We start from the raw sequence: 22,775 nt of genomic DNA, 5'->3' as shown, positions 1-22,775 counted from the left end.
AAGACAACAATCACTCCTGAGGGATTCTGTAAACACGATGTAGGTTCATTTATTGAGACTGGGCACATGAGAACAGCTATATAAAGGTAGAAAGCTTGAAGACATCAGCAGCGGAGCTGTGTGCTGTGTTCTGCTCGCAGACCAAAGTGAAACTGAGACTGGATTACATGACATACTTCCCTTTGAGTGATGCTTTCACTTAAACACAATAGTGCAAGTTGTGCATTCATGTGTTAGTTTGAACTTACACATGTTTGTGTAAACACCCACACATGCACATGCAGAAACATGTACTTATGGGCATGTCCTTAAATACACATATAAACTTTCACTGTACATGGATGTAGACATGAACTGTACATGCAGACTTGCAGACAGAACACACTGTTGCACGGTGGCACAGTGGTTAGCACTGCTGCCTCACGGCTCCAGGGACCCGGGTTCGATTCCCGACTTGGGTCACTGTCTGTTTGCACATTCTCCCCATGTCTGCATGGGTTTCCTCCCATAGTCCAAAGACACACTGGTTCGGTGCTAAGTTCTCCCTCAGTGTACCCGAACAGGCGCCGGAGTGTGGCGACTAGGGGATTTTCACAGTAGCTTCATTGCAGTGTTAATGTAAGCCTACTTGTGACACTAATAAATAAACTTTAAAAACTTAATCCCACACTCTTGTGTGCAATTACACTGGTTAAACACATAGTCATGTGTTACGCACTTACAAATGCGATTACACTTCCGATCACCTACCCACAGCATCACTCAGGTCTCCTATTTCCACCTCGGTCACATTGCCCATCTCGCCCCGGCCTCTGCTCAAATCTGCTGAAATCCTGACTGTCCCTTCGTTATCTCGAGACTTGGCTGTTCAACACACTCCCGGCAACCTTCGCACATTCTATCCTCCGTAAACCTGAGGTCATCCAAACCTTTGCTGTACAGATCCTCACCCATACCAAGCCCTGTACAGCCTTGAACCCCCCCCCCCCCACTCAGCCCTGAACCCCCCTCTGCTCAGCCCTGACCCCCATCACCCCCCCCCTCCCACTCAGCCCTGACCCCCCACCCCCGCTCAGCCCTGACGCCACCCCCCCCCCCCCCCATCCCCCCCCTCCCCGCTGCTCGCTGACCTACGCTGGCTTCCACAAGGAGTGGCCCTGATTTTAAAATTCTCACCTTTGTTTTCAAATCACTCCTTGACCTCGCCACTCCCTGTCTCCGTAATCCCCTCCGAGATATCGGCACTCCTCTAATTCTGGTGTCCTGAACATTCCTGATTTTAATCACTCCAACATAGGCAGTGGTGCCATCAGCTGCCTTGGCCCTCAGCTCTGGAATTCCCTCCCTAATCTTCTCTGCCTCTCTACCTTGCTTTCCTCCTTTAAGACACTCCCTAAAGCTTACCTCTATTTTTTTTTATTCATTCGTGGGACATGGGTGTCGCTGGCTGGCCAGCATTTATTGCCCATCCCTGGTTGCCCTTGGAGGCAGTTGAGGCTCTGGAGTCACGTGTAGGCCAGACAAGGTAAGGACAGCAGATTTCCTTCCCATAAGGACATTCGTGAATTAGATGGGTTTTTGTGACAATGGTTTCATGGTCATCAGTAGATTCTTAATTCCAGATATTTTTTATTGAATTCAAATTCCACCATCTGCCGTGGCGGTATTTGAACCTGGGTCCCCAGAATGTTAGCTGAGTTTTCAGATTAATACTCAAGCAATAATACCACTAGGTCATCGCCTCTCCATGACCAAACTTGTGGCCATCTGCCCTATTATCCCTATGCTATATAACACAAGTTGTTGTGGTACACACATATACTTACATATACACCCTCAGCATGCCATGGGGTGGCACGGTGGCACAGTGGTTAGCATTGCTGTCTCACAGCCCAGGGACCCAGGTTTGATTCCCGGCTTGGGTCACTGTCTGTGCATAGTTTGCACGTTCTCCCCGTGTCTGCGTGGGTTTCCTCCGGGCGCTCCAGTTTCCTCCCACAGTCTGAAAGACGTGCTGGTTAGGTGCATTGGCCATGCTAAATTGCCTCTTAGTGTCCCAAGATGTGAAGGTTAGAGTGTTAAAGTTTATTTATTATTGTCACAAATAGGTTTACATTAACATTGCAATGAAGTTACTGTGAAAATCCCCTAGTTGCCACACTCCGGCGCCTGTTCAGATACACTGACATGCTGGTTAGGTGCATTGGCCATGCTAAATTCTCCCTCAGTGTACCCAAACAGGTGCCGGAGTGTGGCGACTAGGGGATTTTCACAGTAACTTCATTGCAGTGTTAATGTCAGCCTACTTGTGACTAATAAGTAAACTTTAAACCTATTGTCCCCTTATGCAGCTCAATATCAAAGTTTATAATATTCCTGCAAAGCGCCTCGGGACATTTTATTATATTAGAGGTACTATATAAACATTAGTTATTGTTTACACACATTCACTCACATATACACCCTCAGCACACCAATAGCTGAGGGAAGATGTACCGCATACGCATTTGCATTTATGTGCAGTTCTTTAAATATGGACACACTCAAGCCCACAATCATTAACATTCACACAATCTCCTGGTCACCTATACAAAGGAATTCACCAGGGAAGAGACAGGTGCACATTCCTTATTCCAGTGTAGGCGGTTAAATCTGCTTTCCGGTAAAACCATTGCACCATGAAGCCAGCCCAGGGATTTAACCCTTGTAACGTTTCTTCACAGAATCCTACAGTGCAGAAGGAGGCTATTCGGCCCATCAAGTCTGCACTGACCACAATCCCAGCTAGACCCTCTTTCCTTAACCCCACATAAATACCCTGCTAATCCCTCTGACACTAAGGGGCAATTTAGCACCTTGGGAGCAGAGGCTTTGATTAATCTGTTTTTGGTCTGTGCTTGGTTCTTCAAGGGCGTTTGCTGGTATCTTGCCCAAGTGGAAATACTTCATGTGAGAGTGAATATTGAGAATACCCACAGTTAAATCCAACCCTCCTATCTGTGTTTCCACCTAACACTGACTTTCTACTTTGCTCCACCTGCTCTACCCCCTCCGAAACAGAATCAAATGCACTGTGGCACGGTGGCACAGTTAGCACTGCTGCCTCATAGCGCCAGGAACTCGGTTCGATTTCCGCTTATCATAGAATCATAGAATCCTACAGTGCAGAAAGAGGCCATTTGGCCCATCGAGTCTGCACCGACCACAATCCCACCCAGGCCCTATCCCCATATCCCTACATATTTTACCCACTAACCCCTCTAACCTATGCATCCCGGGACACTAAGGGGCAATTTAGAATGGCTACACAGACAGCGACCCGAGCCGGGATTCGAACCCAGGTCCCTGGAGCTATGAAGCAGCAGTGCTAACCACTGTGCTACCGTGCCGCCCGATGGTCACTGTCTGTGTGGAGTTTGCACATTCTCCCCGTGTCTGCGTGTGTTTCCTCCGGGTGCTCTGGTTTCCTCCCACAGCCTGAAAGATGTGCTGGTTAGATGCATCGACCCAAACAGGTGATTTTTACAGTAACTTCATTGCAGTGTTAATGTAAGCCTACTTGTGACACTAATAAATAAACTTAACTTAAAATTTCTCCTTCTCTTCAGTTCTGAAGAAGAATCACAATGGACTCAAAACTCTGTTTCTCCCTCCACAGACGCTGCCAGAGCTGGTGAGATTTTCCATTTTGTTATCTTCCTATTTCCAATTCCCCCCTTGCCTGACCTCCACACATTTAAAAACAGGAGGGGTGGCAATGGAGTGACCAGCAACTGATCTCTGCCTCCAAACCATGGTGACACAATGGTTAGCTATTTGTGCAGAGTCTGCATGTTCTCCCCGTGTCTGCGTGGGTTTCCTCCGGGTGCTCTGGTTTCCTCTCACAGTCCGAAAGACGTGCTGGTTAGGTGCATTGGTCATGCTAAATTCTCCCTCTGTGTACCCGAACAGGCGCCGGAGTGCGGAGACTAGAGGATCTTCACAGTAACTTCATTGCAGTGTTAATGTAAGCCAACTTGTGACAATAATAAATAAATTAAACAAGGTCCTGATGATGACTCTAGTGAGCTAACTGAGAAACTAATCAACAGGAGCTTCCTGGGTAAATTCGCAGAGCCATTCGAAGAAGCCCAAAGGTTCTTAAAATTCCTCAGCGTGTAACACCCTGCCCCATGGTTTAACACCTCTGTGCTCCGTAACCCTTTCTACTGGACTCCTGTCTGAAGCATCACAGCACTCCTACACAATACAACAGAATAAAGAACAACCGATCCAGCCACTGTTAGTTGGAGCTCTGGTATCGCACAGAGGGAAGGGTTAGAGATCTCCATTTGCCAACAGTGAAAGTGTGTCAGTGGCCATGCGATGTATCCCTCCCTTGGGAGAGATGGTTGAGATCAGCAGCTTCCTCAGTTGGGGGCGCGGGGGGGTGGGGAGGGGGGTGGGGGTGGGGAGGGGACCATTTTGATTTTCCTTCTCTTGGGTACTGGCTGGGGTGGGTGGTGGTTAAAGGGACTGAACAGAAAAGCAAAACACGATCTGTTCTGTTCCCAGCGAAGGAGTCACAGTAATTGAATATTGCTTTAAGGACACAAGAAATGGGAATAGGAGTAGGCCATTCAGCCCCTCAAGCCTGCTCTGCCATTCAATAAGCTCAAGGCTGATCTGATTTCCTAGAATCCCAACAGCGCAGAAGAGGCCATTCTGCCCATTGAGTCTGCACTGACTCTCTGACAAGGTATTCTACCCAGGTCCTCTCCCCCGTCCTATCCCTGTAACCCCGCACATTTCCCATGGCTAATCCAGCTAACCTATATATCTTGGAACACTAAGGGACAATTTAACATGACCAATTTACCTAACCCGCACACCTTTGGACTGTGGGAGGAAACCAGAGCACCCGGAGGAAACCCACGCAGACACGGGGAAAACATGCAAACTCCACACAGTGACCCAAGCCGGGAATTGAACCCGGGTCCTTGATGCCGTGAGGCAGCAGTGCGAACCACTGTGCCACCGTGCCACCTGGACTTCTGATTCAGGAATTAACTTCACTTTCCTGCATGCTCCCTCCCACCCTAATCCTTGACTCCCATGTCGATCAAAAATCTATCTCAGTCTTGAACAGATTCAGTGATCCAGCCTCCACTGATCCCTCGGGAAGAAAATTCAAAGACTAATTACCCTCTGAGAGGAGAAATTCCTGTTTAAATGGGAGGCCACTCATTTTGAAATTGTGCCGTCTGGTTCTGGACTCCCCCTAGAGGGAGAGATACCTCCTCAGCATCTACCTTGTCAAGCCCCCTCACAATTTATATCTTTCAACAAGCGTCCAGGCTCCAATGAGTGTAGTAGGCCCAGTCTGCTCAATCAGGCCTCACAAAGTAACCCCTTTATCCCAGGAATAAGCCCAGTGAACCATCTTGAGTGAAAGGTCAGAGTGTGAAGGGTATAATAGGGGTCAGCACTTGCTCTTACTTTTTTTTCAAATAAAAGTTTTGTTTACAGATGTAAATATCTTGGCGGGGTGATGGGGGGGTGGGGTGATGAGGGTGGGGTGATGGGGGGTGGGGTGATGGGGGGTGGGGGGAGGTGGGATGAGGGAGGGTGGGGTGATGGGGGATGGGGTGATGGGAGGTGGGGTGATGGGGGATGGGGTGATGGGAATGGGGTGATGGGGGTGGGGTGATGGGGTTGGGGTGATGAGAGTGGGGTGATGGGTGGTGGGGTGATGGGGGTGGGGTGATCTGGTGGGGTGATGGGGGTGGTGTGATGGGGGTGGGATGAGGGGGGTGAGGTGATCTGGTGGGGTGATGGGGGTGGCGTGATGGGGTGGGTGATGGGGGGTGGGGTGATGGGGGTGTGGGGTGATGGGGGGTGGGGTGATGGGGGCGGGGTGTTGGAGGTTGGGGTGATGGGGTGGGGTGATGGGGGTGGGCTGATGGGGGTGGGGTGATGGGGGTGGGGTGAAGGGGGTGGGGTGATGGGTGTGGGGTGATGGGGGGTGGGGTGATGGGGGGTGGGGTGATGGTTGTTGGGGTGATGGGGGTGCGGTGATGGGGGGGTGGGTTGATTGGGGGTGGGGTGATGGGTGTGGGGTGATGGGGGGTGGGGTGATGGGTGTTGGGGTGATGGGGGGTGGGGTGATGGGGGGTGGGGTGATGGGCGGGTGGAGTGATAGGGGTGGGGTGATGGGGGTGGGGTGATAGGGGTGGGGTGATGGGGGGTGGGGTGTTGGGGGGTGGGGTGTTGGGTGTGGGGTGTTGGGGGGTGGGGTGATGGAGGTTGGGGTGATGGGGTGAGATGATGGGGGTGGGGTGATGGGGGTGGGGTGATGGGGGGGTGGGGTGGGGTGATGGGGGTGGGGTGATGGGGGTGGGGTGATGGGGGTGGGGTGATGGGGGGTGGGATGATGGGGGGGTGGGTTGATTGGGGGGTGGGGTGATAGGGGTGTGGTGATGGGGGTGGGGTGATGGGGGATGGGGTGATGGGGGTGTGGTGATGGGGGGTTGGGGTGATGGGGGTGGGGTGATGGGGGGTTGGGGTGATGGGGGTGTGGTGATGGGGGGGTGGGGTGAAGGGGGTGGGGTGATGGGTGTGGGGTGATGGGGGGTGGGGTGATGGGGGGTTGGGGTGATGGGGGTGTGGTGATGGGGGGGTGGGGTGATGGGGGGTGGGGTGATGGGGGGTGGGGTGATGGGGGGGTGGGTTGATTGGGGGGTGGGGTGATGGGAGTGGGGTGATGGGGGGTGGGGTGATGGGGTTGGGGTGATGGGAGCGGGGTGATGGGTGGTGGGGTGATGGGGGTGGGGTGATCTGGTGGGGTGATGGGGGTGGCGTGATGGGGGTGGGATGATGGGGGTGAGGTGATCTGGTGGGGTGATGGGGGTGGCGTGGTGGGGTGGGTGATGGGGGGTGGGGTGATGGGGGTGTGGGGTGATGGGGGGTGGGGTGATGGGGGTGTGGGGTGATGGGGGGTGAGGTGATGGGGGCGGGGTGTTGGAGGTTGGGGTGATGGGGTGGGGTGATGGGAGTGAGGTGATGGGGGTGGGGTGATGGGGGTGGGGAGATGGAGGGTGGGGTGATGGGTGGTGGGGTGATGAAGGCTGGGGTGATGGGGGTGGGGTGATGGGGGTGGGCTGATGGGGGTGGGGTGATGGGGGTGGGGTGAAGGGGGTGGGGTGATGGGTGTGGGGTGATGGGGGGTGGGGTGATGGGGGTGGGGTGATGGGGGGTGCGGTGATAGGGGGGTGGGTTGATTGGGGGTGGTGTGATGGGTGTGGGGTGATGGGGGGTGGGGTGATGGGTGTTGGGGTAATGGGGGGGTGGGGTGATGGGGGGTGGGGTGTTGGGGGGGTGGGGTGATGGGGGGTGGGGTGATGGGTGTTGGGGTAATGGGGGGGTGGGGTGATGGGGGGTGGGGTGATGGGCGGGTGGTGTGATAGGGGTGGGGTGATGGGGGTGGGGTGATGGGGGTGGGGTGATGGGGGTGGTGTGTTGGGGGGTGGGGTGTTGGGGGGTGGGGTGTTGGGGGGTGGGGTGATGGAGGTTGGGGTGATGGGGTGAGATGATGGGGGTGGGGTGATGGGGGTGGGGTGATGGGGGTGGGGTGATGGGGGGGTGGGGTGATGGGGGGTGGGGTGATTGGGGGGTGGGGTGATGGGGGTGGGGTGATGGGGGTCAGGTGATGGGGGTGATGGGGGGTGGGGTGATGGGGGGTGGGGTGATTGGGGGCTGTGGTGATGGGGGGTGGGGTGATGGGGGGTGGGGTGATGGGGGGGTGATGGGGGGTGGGGTGATGGGGGGTGGGTTGATTGGGGGCTGTGGTGATGGGGGGGTGGGGTGATGGGGGGTGGGGTGATGGGGGGGGTGCAGTTGAGGGGGGAGGGCAGAGGGTGAAAACGAATGGCCAAAGTGCAGCTGCTTGATCCATTCAAAAGCAAAGTCCTGCAGTTGTTGGAAATCTGAAATCAAACATAGTAACCGAGGAGATAGGAGCAGGAGGAGGCCATTCAGCCCTTCGAGCCTGCTCCGCCATTCATCACCATCATGTTCATCCAACTCAGTAGCCTAATCCTGCTTTCTCCCCCTAACCTTTGATCCCATTCACCCCAAGGGGCGCGGCACGGTGGCACAATGGTTAGCACTGCTGCTTCACAGTGCTAGGGACCCGGGTTCGATTCCTGGCTTGGGTCACTGTCTGTCCCAAGATGTGTAGGTTAGGGGAATTAGCAGGGCATGGAATAGGACCAGCAGTGGTCCTGGGGAGGATCGTCTATCAGAGAGTTGGTGCAGACCCAATGGGCCGAATGGCCTCCTTCTGTACTAAAGGGCTTCTATGATAAGTGTTATATCCAGCCGCCTCTTGAATACATTCAATGTTTTGGCATCAACAACCTCCTGTGGTAATGAATTCCTCAGGCTCACCACTCTCTGGGTGAAGAAATGTCTCCTCACCTCCATCTAAAATCAAAGTTGCTGGGTGTACTCAGCAGGCCTGGCAACGTTTGTGGAGACAGCGAGAGTTCACCTTTGTCCACAGATGTCGCCAGCGTCCATTGCACTTTGCTTCAAGTTCTCATGTGAGGGAGGAAGGGAGTTGCTTTGCCTGGCTGCGCGTGGGTATGTGTGGGTCGTGAAGGTTTCCTCCACTAAGCATTTGACGTTTATGAGTTTGCCACCCCCGGCAGTCAGGACCATGTTTGCTTTGACAAATCACAAAGATCAAACCTTGCCGGTGACTGGAGACTCCACTGGAAAACCCCGAGGGGGTGCGGGCGACAAAGTAACTCAAGCTTTTTGTAATCGTAGCTCAGTCCATCACACAAACCAGCCTCCCATCCATCAACTCCGTGCACACTTCCCGCTGCCTCGGAAAAGCAGCCAGTATAATTAAGGACCCCAGGCACCCAGGGCATACTCTCTTCCACCTTCTCCCGTCGGGACAAAGATCTGAAAACACGGACCAACCCACTCAAGACAGCTTCTTCCCTGCTGCATTCAGACTTTTGAATGGACCTACCATATGTTAGGCTCAGTAAGAAGTCTCACAACACCTGGTTAAAGTCCAGCAGGTTTATTTGGAATCACGAGCTTTCCGAGCGCTGCTCCTTCATCAGGTGAGTCACTCCGAAAAGCTCGTGATTCCAAATAAACCTCATAGAATCCTACAGTGCAGAAGGAGGCCATTCGGCCCATCGAGTCTGCACCGACCACAATCCCACCCAGGTCCAATCCCCACAACCCCATGCATTTACCATAGCTAGTCCCCCTGACACTAAAGGACAATTTAGCATGGCCAATCCACCTAATCCACACATATTTGGACTGTGGGAGGAAACCAGGGCACCCCGAGGAAGCCCATGCAGACATGGAGAGAATGTGCAAACTCCACACGGGAAGTGACCCAAGCCGGGAATCGAACCTGGGTCCCTGGCGCTGTGAGGCAGCAGTGCTAACCACTGTGCCACCGTGCCGCCCCTGTTGGACTTTAACCTGGTGTTGTGAGACTTCTTATTGTGCCCACCCCAGTCCAACACCGGCATCTCCACATCATATATTAGGCCGATCTTTCTCTACACCCTAGCTGTTACTGTAACACCATGTTCTGCAGCCTCTCCTTTTCTTCTCCCCAATGTACTCTATGAACGGTATGTTTTGTCTGTATAGCGTGGAAGAAACAATATTTTTCATCATATCCCAATACATGTGACAATAATAAATCAAATCATATCAAATCAAAACATTTGCGTTTCTCTTGTTCAGTGCAGCAGCAAGCGTTACTCAACAGGACAGCTGGAGCAGAGAAACGAGAAGTACTTACTGGTTGTTTTCTCCTGGTCTGACCCTTGCGAGGGCCGTCTCTGCAGGCCGCTGGCCTCTCCCCTCTCAGCCTCCGCCAGCAGTGTATTGAGGGAGAAGTCACTCTTGGAAGTGGCCGTGAAGTTGCTCTCGGTGGCCAGGCTCCGGTGCGGCCAGCTGTCCGCCTTGCCCACCAGCTGCCGGCCAGACGGGGCAGGCTCTCTGTCCTCGCCGGCATGGTACAGAGTCAAACTCTCTGCCGATCCTCGGCTGGCGATGAGTTCCGACGGCAAAGCGCTGAACCGCAGCGGAGTATCCCTCTCGGGACCCCAGTCACTAAACGGCAAGGCGCACTGTCTCCTCAGGTCCGATTTCGGTCTCAAACCTTGCTGCCTGCAAAGTGCAGGTCCCGAGTCCCCCTGTGTATCTGAGTCTTGCTCATCCTTCGCTTTCCCCTCCTCACCGTTTGGCCTCTCTGTCACATCAGGACTGAGGGAAGCATTGATCCTCTTCTTGCCGTTCAGCATGAGGTCTGGCAGCACATTGAAGGAGACACTCTCCTCCTTGCAGATGGCGATGTGATTCTTCAAGCAAGCGCTCTCGTTCAAGCTGTCCTTGAGTGGTTCCATCTCCTCGCCATTGCAAATATGCATCTCTGCGGGACATCAAAGGGAAAATCTATTCAGAAAGTCAGGTACAGAACTCAAACCAGTAACTGTGTCAGAGCTGAGAGCGAGAAAAATGCACTGAAGTGGTCTAGTACCATTGTACTTACGACACTCATTAAACTTGCCTCATACCTCAGTCACTAAGTACACTGCCCCCCCTGTGTAGCTGAACACGACACTGTGATAGGTCCCAGGGTTTGAGTGTGCTCAGATCACTGGTCCCAGTTTGGACAAGCAATCAAGGCAATTGGCCCCGGAGTTGGGGAGAGACAAAATCAAGCAAGGCCCCCACTCCAGGGGCTCTTTATTGAAAAGTGCATATCTGCGGGCATTAGGTGCAGACACAGAGCAGTCGAATAGACCCCTGGACTCACAGTCAAGGGGTGGGATTCTCCGGCTCTTCATGCCAGCGGGATTCTCTGGTCCCGCTGCAGTCAGCGGAGATTTGGCTGAGCGCCAGTTTCTCTATCCTCGCTGGCAGCAGTGGTGGGGTGTAAACGGCTGGAGCCCAGGTTTCATCCCACAAGATTACCCTCTTGGGCAAGGATGCATTGCAAATTGATATTATTGGAATGGTACCAATTCTTACAGATGCACCATAGAAAGCACCCTTTCTGGTTGTATCACAGCTTGGTATGGCTCCTGCTCTGTCCAAGGTCACAAGAAACTACAAAGGGTTGTGAATGTAGCCCAATCCATCACGCAAACCAGCCTCCTATCCATTGACTCTGTCTACACTCCCTGCTGCCTCAGCAAAGCAGCCAGCATAAATAAGGACCCCATGCACCCCGGACATTCTCTCTTCCACCTTCTTCCTTCGGGAAAAAGATACAAAAGTCTGAGCTCGCGTACCAACCGACTCAAGAACAGCTTCTTCCCTGCTGCCATCAGACTTTTGAATGGATCTACCTTATATTAAGCTGATCTTTCTCTACACCCTAGCTGTGACTGTAACACTACATTCTGCACTCTCTCCTTTCCTTCTCTATGAACGATATGTTTTGTCTGTATAGCCCGCAAGAAACAATACTTTTCACTGTATACTAATACACGTGACAATGATTAATCAATGCTCTCCTTAGCACCTCCAGAACCAAAGAGACATACAAATTAGGAGCTGGAATAGGCCACTTAGCCCCGAGAGCCTATTCTGTCATTCAATAAGATCAGGGCTGATCTGATTGTAACCTCAACTCCACTTGCCCACCTAACCCTGATAACCTTTCATCACCCACCCGCCACGCCCCACCTCTGCCCAACCCCACCCACCCCACCCTCGTCCCACCCCCATCCCGTCCCACAAGCTGGTCAAGAATCTATCCAGTTCTGCCTTAAAAATATTCCAACAATCTGCCCCCATTGCCTTTTGAGGAAGAAAGTTTCAAAGACTCACAACCCTCTGAACGAAACAACTTCAGCTCCTCTCAGTGACCAATTCGCATTATTTTATTTATTAGTCACAAGTAGGCTTACATTAACGCCGCAATGAAGTTACTGTGAAAATCCCCTAGTCGCCACACTCCGGCGCCTGTTCGGGTACACTGAGGGAGAATTTAGCATGGCCAGTGCACCCTAACCAGTATGTCTTTGGAAGGAAGCCGGAGCACCCGGAGGAAACCCATGCAAACACGGGGAGAACATGCACACAGACAGTGACCCAAGCCGGGAATCGAACCCGGGTCCCTGCGCTGTAAGGCAGCAATGCTAACCACTGTGCCACCATGCCGCCCCATGAGGATCTGACATGACGACTGTAACTGTAATGACTTTAATCAGGCAATTGAGGTGGGCCTGTTAGAATATGAACTCCCTGATTAAGGGCCAAATTGATGGGCCAATCAGGGAGCCTCTTGCTTTGTACTTACCCAGGCGTGTCAGTTCCTCTGGGACTCCGAGTGTAGACTGCTGACTGAAAGCACTCTGTATGCTGTTGTCAGACTTGTAAATAAAGGGATTTTGGTGAAAGGACTTCTGCCTCCGAGGACTTATTACAGTAACCAGGAGGATAGGACATCTCTTCAATCAGATGTCACTGCCGTCAGCATATTGGTTACTGTAGATGTGGGTGTGTGTAAGCTGAAGGAATGCAGGACAATTTTATCCCTTTAGCTGCTTCAAGCCAAAAGAACATTTATTTCCAAATAAATCAGCAACGCCCACAATGTACAAATCCCCAGCACATATAGATAATAAAAATCAATGTGAGGTAAGATTAACTATATCTACTCCAAGATAAACAGTACCCACTCACCTCCATCCAGTCAGAACAGCAATTACTTGTATTTTATTCTGCACCTTTAACTTGGCAAAGTGTCTCAAGCTGTTTTACTGGAGAATTATCAAATGGAATTTCAAACTGAGTCACGCAAGGCAATATTAGGACAGGTGACCAATAACTTGGTCAAAGAGATAGGTTGTAAGGAGGGACTTGATAGAAAAGGGAGATGGAGACGATTATAGAATCCCTACAGTGCAGAAGGAGGCCATTTGGCCCATCGAGCCTGCACTGGGAACAATCCCACCCATGCCCCTATCCCTGTAACCCCACGCATTTACCCTGCTAATCCCCTTGACACTAAAGGGGCAATTTAACCTGGCCAATCAATCTAACCAGCACATCTTTGGACTGTGATATGGGATCTGTGTAGGGATATGGGGGTAAGGCCTGGGTGGGATTGTGGTCGGTGCAGACTCGATGGGCCGAATGGCCTCTTTCTGTGCTGTAGGGTTTCTAAGATTCTAAGATTCTGTGGGAGGAAACCGGAGCATCCGGAGGAGGAAACCCACGCAGAGACAGGATTGGGCTTGACGCCAAGTGTCTCCCAACATCACACACCCCAACAGCAATCAGTAATGGTCAATCGGGTGAGATTCCTGGCAAAAAGAGACCGGAACCTTAGTGAGGGGGGTCAACGTTTTCACTTTATAGGAGGAAAGAACTGCAGGAGAAATAACATATCAAATGTAATTATAAAGAATTGGATTCAGCCAGTGAGAAGCATAAAATGGCTGCAAATCAACCAGGGCAATGTCGAACACACAGGTCTGGGAAACAATCAGAGTAAAGGAATGGTGGCACCGTGGTTAGCACCGCTGCTTCACAGCGCCAGGGACCCGGGTTCAATTCTCAGCTTTGATCACTGTCTGTGTGGAGTTAGCACATTGTCTATGTGGGATTTGATTTGATTTATTATTGTCATATGTATTAGTATACAGTGAAAAGTAAGGAAGCATTTGTCAAGTCTAGGAGGCTGGGAACACACGAAGCAAGTGTGGAATACAAGGAAAGTAGAAAGAAACTTAAGCAAGGAGTAAGGAGGGCTAAAAGGGATCCCAAAAAAATCATTGGCCAGCAGGATTAAGGAAAATCCCATGGCTTCTTATACATATATAAAGAGCAAGAGGGTAGCCAGGGAGAGGGTTGGCCCACTCAAGGACAGGGGAGGGAATCTCTGCATGGAGCCAGAGAAAATGGGCGAGGTATTAAATTAATACTTTGCGTCAGTATTCACCAAAAAGGACTTGGTGGCTGGTGAAAGGGTGTGTAGATAGTTTGAGTCACGTTGAAATCAAAAAAGAGGAGGTATTGGGATTCTTGAGAAACATTAAGGTAAACAAGTCCCCAGGGCCTGATGGGATATACCCCAAAATACTGAGAGAGGCAAGGGGGGAAATTGCTGAGGCCTTGAGAGAAATCTTTGTATCCTCACTGGCTACAGGGGAGGTCATGATGTGGAGTTGCCGGTGTTGGACTGGAGGAAGCACAGTAAGAAGTCTCACAACACCAGGTTAAAGTCCAACAGGTTTATTTGGCAGCACAAGCTTTCGGAGTCTCAAGCTCCTTCATCAGGTGAGACACCCGACGAAGGGGCAGCACTCCGAAAGCTTGTGCTGCCAAATAAACCTGTTGGACTTTAACCTGGTTTTATGAGACTTCTTACTGTACAGGGTAGGTCCCAGAGGATTGGAGAATAGCCTATGTTGTCTCTTTGTTTAAGAAGGGTAGCAAGAATACTCCAGGTAATTACAGGCCATTGAGCCTTACGTCAGTGGTAGGGAAATTATTGGAGAGGATTCTTCGAGACAGGATTTACTCCCACTTGGAAATAAGTGGATGTATTAGTGAGAGACAACATGGTTTGTGAAGGGGAGGTTATGTCTCACTAACTTGATCGAGTTCTTCGAGGAAGTGACGAAGATGATTGATGAGGGTAGGGCAGTGGATGTTGTCTACATGGACTTCAGTAAGGCCTTTGACAAGGTCCCTCATGGCAGACTGGTGCAGAAGGTGAAGTCGCAAAGGATCAGAGGTGAGCTGGCAAGGTGGATACAGAACTGGCTCGATCATAGAAGACAGAGGGTAGCAGTGGAAGGGTATGTTTCTGAATGGAGGGCTGTGACAAGTGGCGTTCCTCAGGGATCAGTGCTGGGACCTTTGCTGTTCATAATATATAAAAATGATTTGGAGGAAAATGTAACAGGCTTGATTAGTAAGTTTGCAGACGACACAAAGGTTGGTGGATTTGCGGATAGTGATGAGGACCATCAGAGGATACAGCAGGATATAGATAAGTTGGAGGCTTGGGCGGAGAGATGGCAGATGAAATTTAATCTGGACAAATGTGAGGTAATGCATTTTGGAAGGTCTAATAAAGATAGGAAATATACAGTAAATGGCAGAACCCTGAAGATGGGCGTACAGGTACACAGATCACTGAAAGTGGCAACGCAGGTGGAGAAGGTAGTCAAGAAGGCATACAGCATGCTTGCCTTCATCGGCCGAGGCATTGAGTTTAAAAATTGGCAAGTCATGTTGACGCTTTATAGAACCTTAGTTAGGCCGCACTTGGAATACAGTGTTCAATTCGGGTCACCACACTACCAGAAGGATGTGGAGGCTTTGGAGAGGGTACAGGAAAGATTTACCAGGATGTTGCCTGGTATGGAGGGCATTAGCTATGAGGAGAGGTTGGAGAAACTTGCTTTGTTCTCACTGGAACATCTGAGGTTGAGGGGCGACCTGATAGAAGTCTACAGGATTATGAGGGGCATGGACAGAGTGGATAGTCAGAAGCTTTTTCCCAGGGTGGAAGAGTCAATAGCTAGGGGGCATAGGTTTAAGGTGTGAGGGGCAAGGTTTAAAGGAGATGTACGAGGCAAGTTTTTTACACAGAGGGTGGTGCGTGCCTGGAACTCGCTGCCGGGGGAGGTAGTGGAAGCAGATACGATAGTGAGTTTTAAGGGGCGTCTGGACAAATACATGAATAGGATGGGAATAGAAGGATACGGTCCCCAGAAGGGTCGGGGGTTTTAGTTCAGTCGGGCAGCGTGGTCGGTGCAGGCTTGGAGGGCCGAAGGGCCTGTTCCTTTGCTGTAATTTTCTTTGTTCTTTGCTCTTTGTTCTTTATTGTTTCTTGCACGCTGTACAGATAAAGCATACCGTTCATAGAGAAGGAAACGAGAGAGGGCAGAATGTAGTGTTACATGCAGGTGCTCCGGTTTCCTCCCACTGTGCAAAGATGTGTGGGTTTGGTTGATTGGCCATGATAAATTGCCCCTTAGTGTCAGGGGGATTAGCAGGGTAAATAGGTGGGGATATGGGGATGGGGGTGGGATGGGATTGTTGTTGGTGCAGGCTCGATGGGCCGAATGGCCTCCTTTTGTACCGCAGGGATTCTATGGATTCTAAAACAAAGTAGGAAGTTTAACAACACCAGGTTAAAGTCCAACAGGTTTATTTGGTAGCAAAAGCCACACAAGCTTTCGGAGCTCCGAAAGCTTGTGTGGCTTTTGCTACCAAATAAACCTGTTGGACTTTAACCCGGTGTTGTTAAACTTCTTACTGTGTTTACCCCAGTCCAACGCCGGCATCTCCACATTCTAAAACAAAGGCAGGCAATTCTATCAGAAAAAAAACACACAAGCTGTTTCAATTCATCTCCTTCTGTAAAGAAACATCCCTTTATAAGTTGAGACAGGTTTGTGATCTGTCTGAATCCTACGCCTGAAGTTTATCCACTTATGTTGGCTCTCTCATGAGTCGATGCTCTCTCTCTATTCTAGAGTCTAGCTCCCAGTGCGGGTCCAAGTGCAGCATCTGGTGAGCATGGGCTTGTTGGTGCGGGTTACAGCGTAGCTTGCTCTGACTTGACGGGGTGTGGTGACATTCTCCAGGCAAATGGCATCGATCCACAGAATCTGCACGTTGCAATAGGCGGTTATTTACTGCGCTCCTGGCCCGAATCTCACATGCAGCGTCACAATTTTCTAAAGAGTAATCTCTTGTCTGTCCAGGTTTAAAAAAAAAACGACAGGCTGGCAAAGATTAAAAACAGCCAGCCGGGGTGAGACACGCTGTATCCTGACAGGGTGAGGATGCCAGGGAAGCGTTGCCAGAGGGTGGTAAAGGAAAATGTCTTATCTCAGGGACTGAGCATCCTAAAATAATTTGTGTTCAGAGATCGTTGAGGCACATTGCAGTTTGTTGCATGCATCACCTACTTTTCTGTTCATCTGTAATAGGAAATTGTGTAAAATTAATTTTGCTATGAACAGCCATCCACCCACACATGTCCCGAAGCACTTGATCAGCAAAAGGTACACAACATCTGGTGCGTCAACCACCCTGCTAGGTACACAGATCATCGTAAGATCACGGTGAGGGAATCAGGGTGCCTGTGCTGTGTCCCGTCAGATCGGTTAGGGTTATATTCACTGGAGTTTAGAAGAGTGAGAGGGGATCTCACGGTGGCACAGTGGTTAGCACTGCTGCCTCACAGCGCCAGGGATCCAGGTTCAATTCCCAGCTTGGGTCACTGTCTGTGTGGAGTCTGCACATTCTCCCCACGTTTGTGTGGGTTTCCTCTGGGTGCTCTACTGTCTCACAGTGCCAAGGACCCAGGTTCGATTCCTGGCTTGGGTCACAGTCTGTGTGGAGTTTGCACGTTCTCCCCGTGTCTGTGTGGCTTTCCTCCAGGTGCTCTGGTTTCCTCCCACACTCCAAAGACGTGCGGGTTAAGTGACTGGCCATGCTAAATTGCCCCTTAGTGTTAGGGGGGCTAGTTAGGGTAAATGCATGGGGTTATGGGGATCAGGCCTGAGTGGGACTGTGGTCAGTGCAGGCTCGATGGGCCGAATAGCCTCCTTCTGCACTGTAGGATTCTATGAAACTTATAAAATTATAACACGATTAGACAGCGTATATTCAGAAAGAATGTTCCCAATGGTGGGGGAGTCCAGAACTAGGGGTCATAGTTTGAGGGGTCTCAGTTTTAGAACTGAGATGAGGAGAAATTTCTTCACCCAGAGAGTGGTGAATGTGTGGAATTCACTACCACAGAAAGTAGTTGAGGCCAAACATTGTCTGATTTCAAGAAGAAATTAGATATAGCTCTTGGGGCTAAAGGGATCAAGGGATATGAGGGGGAATTAGGGATCAGGATATTGAATTCGATGATCAGCCATGATCAAGATGAATGGCAGAGAAGGCACAAAGGGCCAAATGGCCTCCTCCTGCTTCCAGTTTCTATGTTACGATGTGAGTGTTTTGACAACGATTTTCTCTGATAACTGGGGGAAAGATGGTAGCGTAACTTTCTTTTAAAGGAGATGTACAAGGCAAGCTTTTTACACGGAGGGTGATGGGTGCCTGGAACTCGCTGCCGGGGGAGGTAGTGGAAGCAGATACGATAGTGAGTTTTAAGGGACGTCTGGACAAATACGTGAATAGGATGGGAATGGAGGGATATGGTCCCCTGAAGGGTAGGGGGTTTTAGTTCAGTCGGGCAGCATGGTCGGTGCAGGCTTCGAGGGCCGAAGGGCCTGTTCCTGTGCTGTAATTTTTGTTCTTTGTAACGTCACTGGACTCATAATCCAGGCGCCCAGGCAAATCACCTGGGGACGCGTTTTCAAATCCCACAACAGCATAATGATGGAATTTAAATTCTGTTAATAAAGTCTGGAATTGGAAGCTATAGTGACCACAAAACCATCATCAAGGTTCATTAATGTCCCTTTAGAGGAGAGGAAATCTGTTGTTCTTACCTGGTTAGGCCTACATGTGACTCCAGACCCTCAGCAATGCGATTCACTCTGAACTGACCTCTGAAACTAAATTGCTGCTTAGTGTCAGGGGGACTAGCTAGGATAACTACATGGGGTTACGGGGATAGGGCCTGGGTGGGATTGTTGTCAGTGCAGACTCGATGGGCCAAATGGCCTCCTTCTGCACTATAGGATTCTATGTTCAATGTTCTACGAAACGGCCCACTAAGTTCCTCAGTTCAAAGACATTTATGGATGGGCCACAAATGCTGACCTTGCCAGTGGCACCCACATCTCATGAAAGAATAAGGGTGAGACTCTCCGGCCTCCCAGCTGTGTGTTTCCGCCAGCGGGAGGTGACTCGTTGTTTGATCGCGGCGGGATTCTCTGCTCCCACCGCTGTCTATGGGAATTCCCACTGATGTCACCACAGGCCAGCGGGAACTGCCAAGGAATTCCGGCCTAAATTTTTAACAACTGCTTTGTGTTTGAGTTTCGAATTCTACTAGAAACACAAACCCAAAGATTTATAATGTTCCCCCACACTTAGCGGCCTCGATAATTCATTGGGCAGCAACGCACACTGATCCATTACCCCTCAGTCAGTATGATTTACCTCCCCCACAATATCGATTGCCCCTCAGTCAGTGATCCACCGCTCCCATGTCTCGCTAATCCCTTATTCCGGATGTTCAAGACTGAACCACAGATCATGAAAAGCAAGGTTCAACTATACAGACACCAATACACGAGGTGACTGTGACCCAGGCTGTACATCATATAGGATGCTTGTCTTTATTAGTCGAGGCATAGAATATAAGAGGTAGGATGTTATGATGGAGCTGTATAAAACACTCGTTAGGCCACAGCTAGAGTACTGCCTGCAGTTCTGGTCGCCACTCTATAGGAAGGATGTGATTGCACGAGCAAGGGTGCAGAGGAGATTCACCAGGATGTTGCCTGGAGCATTTCAGCTATGAAGAGAGGCTGGTTAGGCTGGGGTTGTTTTCCTCGGAGCAGAGAAAGCTGAGGGGGGACCTGATCAAGGTGCACAAAATTATGAAGGGCGTAGATAGAAAGGGACTTTGTCCCTTAGTACAGGCCAGACATTCTCTCTTCCACCTTCTTCCGTCAGGAAAAAGACACGTACCAACCGACTCAAGAACAGTTTCTTCCCTGTTACCATCAGACTTTTGAATGGACCTACCTTGCTCTAAGTTGATCTTTCTCTACACCCTAGCTACGACTGTAACACTACATTCTGCACTCCCTCCTTTCCTTCTCTATGAACGGTATGCTTTGTCTTTATAGTGCGCAAGAAACAATAATTTTCACCGTATCCCAATACATGTGACAGTAATAAGGCAAATCAAATCAAAAAATCAGTAACCAGGGGGCATAGATTTAAGGTAAGGGGCAGGAGATTTAGAGGGGATTTGAGGAAAACCTTTTCACCCAGAGGGTGGTGGGAATCTGGAACTCTCTGTCTGAAAGGGTGGGAGAGGCGGTTAAGAAGCATTTAGATGAGCACTTGAAACGCCAAAGCATACATGGCCAGGGACCAAGTGCTGGAAAAGGGGATCAGGATAGATGCTTGATGACCGCCACAGATACGATGGGCCAAAGGGCCTCTTTTTGTGCTGTCAAACTATGACACTATGGCCCTATATGGTGGCTTGATGGTAACATCACAGGAACAGTAATCCCGAGGCCCAGTCTAATGCTCTGGGGACATGGATTCAAATCCCACTAATGGCAGCTGGTGGAATTTCTCTACACCCTAGCTATGACTGTAACACTACATTCTGCACTCTCCTTCTCTATAAAGCTAATCTCAGTGCTGGTGACCATGACAACTGTCATCAATTGTTGTAAAATTCCAACAGGTTCACTAATGTCCTTTAGGGAAGGAAATCTGCCGTCCTTACCCGGTCTGGCCTACATGTGACTCCAGAGCCACAGCAATGTGGCTGAATCTTAACTGCCCTCTGCAGTCTAGCTAACAACTCAGTTCATGGAAGATGAGGGATGGGCAGCCAATGCTGACCTTGCCAGTGACGCCCACATTCCAGGAAAGAATAAAGAAAAAAAATATTCCATTCAATTCAAATTATATCCTGCACAACCCATTAAACTAGCATTGTCCAAAGATTAGTGTTTTCATACATGGCTTGGATGCAGACCATGAGGACTTACAGACCAGTAACACGGTTTACACCCATAACCCCATCCGTCTGCACGCACTTAAGGCGAGCTGACGGTGGCATTTGGATTTGTAGCCCACTCAGCACAAAGTATTTGATCGGGTTTATTATTGTCACGTGTATTGGGATACAGTTAAAAGTATTGTTTCTTGCGCGCTACACAGACGGAGCATACCATTCATAGAGTACATAGGGGAGAAGGAAAGGAAGGGAAGCAGAATACAATATAGAATATTGTCACTTCACTCCAGCACCATCTTGTTACTTGACTAAAGCCCTTTCCAAACTTCCATTCTCAGGAAAATCAAGCAGCTCGAACGAGCAAGCATGAAATAGGAGTGTACATAAGAACCCAAGGCTCTGATGCCTGGTTTGCCCAGGTTTTTTCAGGCTATGGAGGTTATAACTAGTCCACAGCCGCGCTAAACAAAGATGTGGAGATGCCGGCGTTGGACTGGGGTGGGCACAGTAAGAAGTCTCACAACATCAGGTTAAAGTCCAACAGGTTTACTTGGAATAACGAGCTTTCGGAGCGCTGCTCCTTCATCAGGTGAGTGATGAAGGAGCCTTCAATAAATAAACCTGTTGGACTTAATCTGGTGTTATAGAACATAGAACAGTACAGCACAGAACAGGCCCTTCGGCCCATGATGTTGTGCCGAGCTTTATCTGAAACCAAGATCAAGCTATCCCACTCCCTATCATCCTGGTGTGCTCCATGTGCCTATCCAATAACCGCTTAAATGTTCCTAAAGTGTCTGACTCCACTATCACTGCAGGCAGTCCATTCCACACCCCAACCTCTCTCTGCGTAAAGAACCTACCTCTGATATCCTTCCTATAACTCCCACCATGAACCCCATAGTTATGCCCCCTTGTAATAGCTCCATCCACCCGAGGAAATAGTCTTTCAACGTTCACTCAATCTATCCCCTTCATCATTTTATAAACCTCTATTAAGTCTCCCCTCAGCCTCCTCCGCTCCAGAGAGAACAGCCCTAGCTCCCTCAACCTTTCCTCATAAGACCTCCCCTCCAAACCAGGCAGCATCCTGGTAAATCTCCTCTGCACTCTTTCCAGCGCTTCCACATCCTTCTTATAGTGAGGTGACCAGAACTGCACACAATATTCCAAATGTGGTCTCACCAAGGTCCTGTACAGTTGCAGCATAACCCCACGGCTCTTAAGCTCCAACCCTCTGTTAATAAAAGCTAACACACTATAGGCCTTCTTCACAGCTCTATCCACTTGAGTGGCAACCTTTAGAGATCTGTGGATATGGACCCCAAGATCTCTCTGTTCCTCCACAGTCTTCAGAACCCTACCTTTGACCCTGTAATCCACATTTAAATTAGTCCTACCAAAATGAATCACCTCACATTTATCAGGGTTAAACTCCAGCTGCCATTTTTCAGCCCAGCTTTGCATCCTATCTATGTCTCTTTGCAGCCCACAACAGCCCTACACCTCATCCACTACTCCACCAATCTTGGTGTCATCAGCAAATTTACTGATCCACCCTTCAGCCCCCTCCTCTAAGTCATTAATAAAAATCACAAAGAGCAGAGGACCAAGCACTGATCCCTGTGGCACTCCGCTAGCAACCTGCCTCCAGTCCGAAAATCTTCCATCCACCACCACCCTCTGTCTTCGATCAGATAGCCGGTTACCTATCCAATCGGCCAACTTTCCCTCTATCCCACACCTCCACACTTTCATCATAAGCCGACCATGGGGGACCTTATCAAACGCCTTACTAAAATCCATGTATATGACATCAACTGCCCTACCTTCATCAACACACTTAGTTACCTCCTCACAAAATTCAATCAAATTTGTGAGGCACGACTTGCCCTTCACGAATCCGTGCTGACTATCCCGGATTAATCCGCATCTTTCTAAATGGTTGTAAATCCCATCCCCGAGGACCTTTTCCATCAATTTACCAACTACCGAAGTAAGACTAACCAGTCTATAATTACCAGGGTCATTTCTATTCCCTTTCTTAAACAGAGGCTTCTTACTGTGCACTAAACAAAAGCAGCAGGAGGAGCAGAAT

The 22,775-nt window shown here is 50.1% G+C and overlaps 1 protein-coding gene across 1 annotated transcript in view; it reads right to left on the bottom strand.

The window, feature by feature from the left end:
* arhgef19 (Rho guanine nucleotide exchange factor (GEF) 19) overlaps positions 1-22,775 on the bottom strand; it is a 123,084-nt gene that overhangs the window by 50,189 nt on the left and 50,120 nt on the right. The window contains exon 2 of the mRNA XM_078238964.1: positions 9,824-10,456. Coding sequence (XP_078095090.1) covers positions 9,824-10,456 — 633 coding nt within the window. The remainder of the gene's footprint in view (positions 1-9,823; positions 10,457-22,775) is intronic.

Source organism: Mustelus asterias, chromosome 22 (genome assembly GCF_964213995.1).
Source record: "Mustelus asterias chromosome 22, sMusAst1.hap1.1, whole genome shotgun sequence".
Lineage (NCBI taxonomy): Eukaryota > Metazoa > Chordata > Chondrichthyes > Carcharhiniformes > Triakidae > Mustelus > Mustelus asterias.
This window is presented reverse-complemented; position numbering and strand designations above follow the sequence as displayed.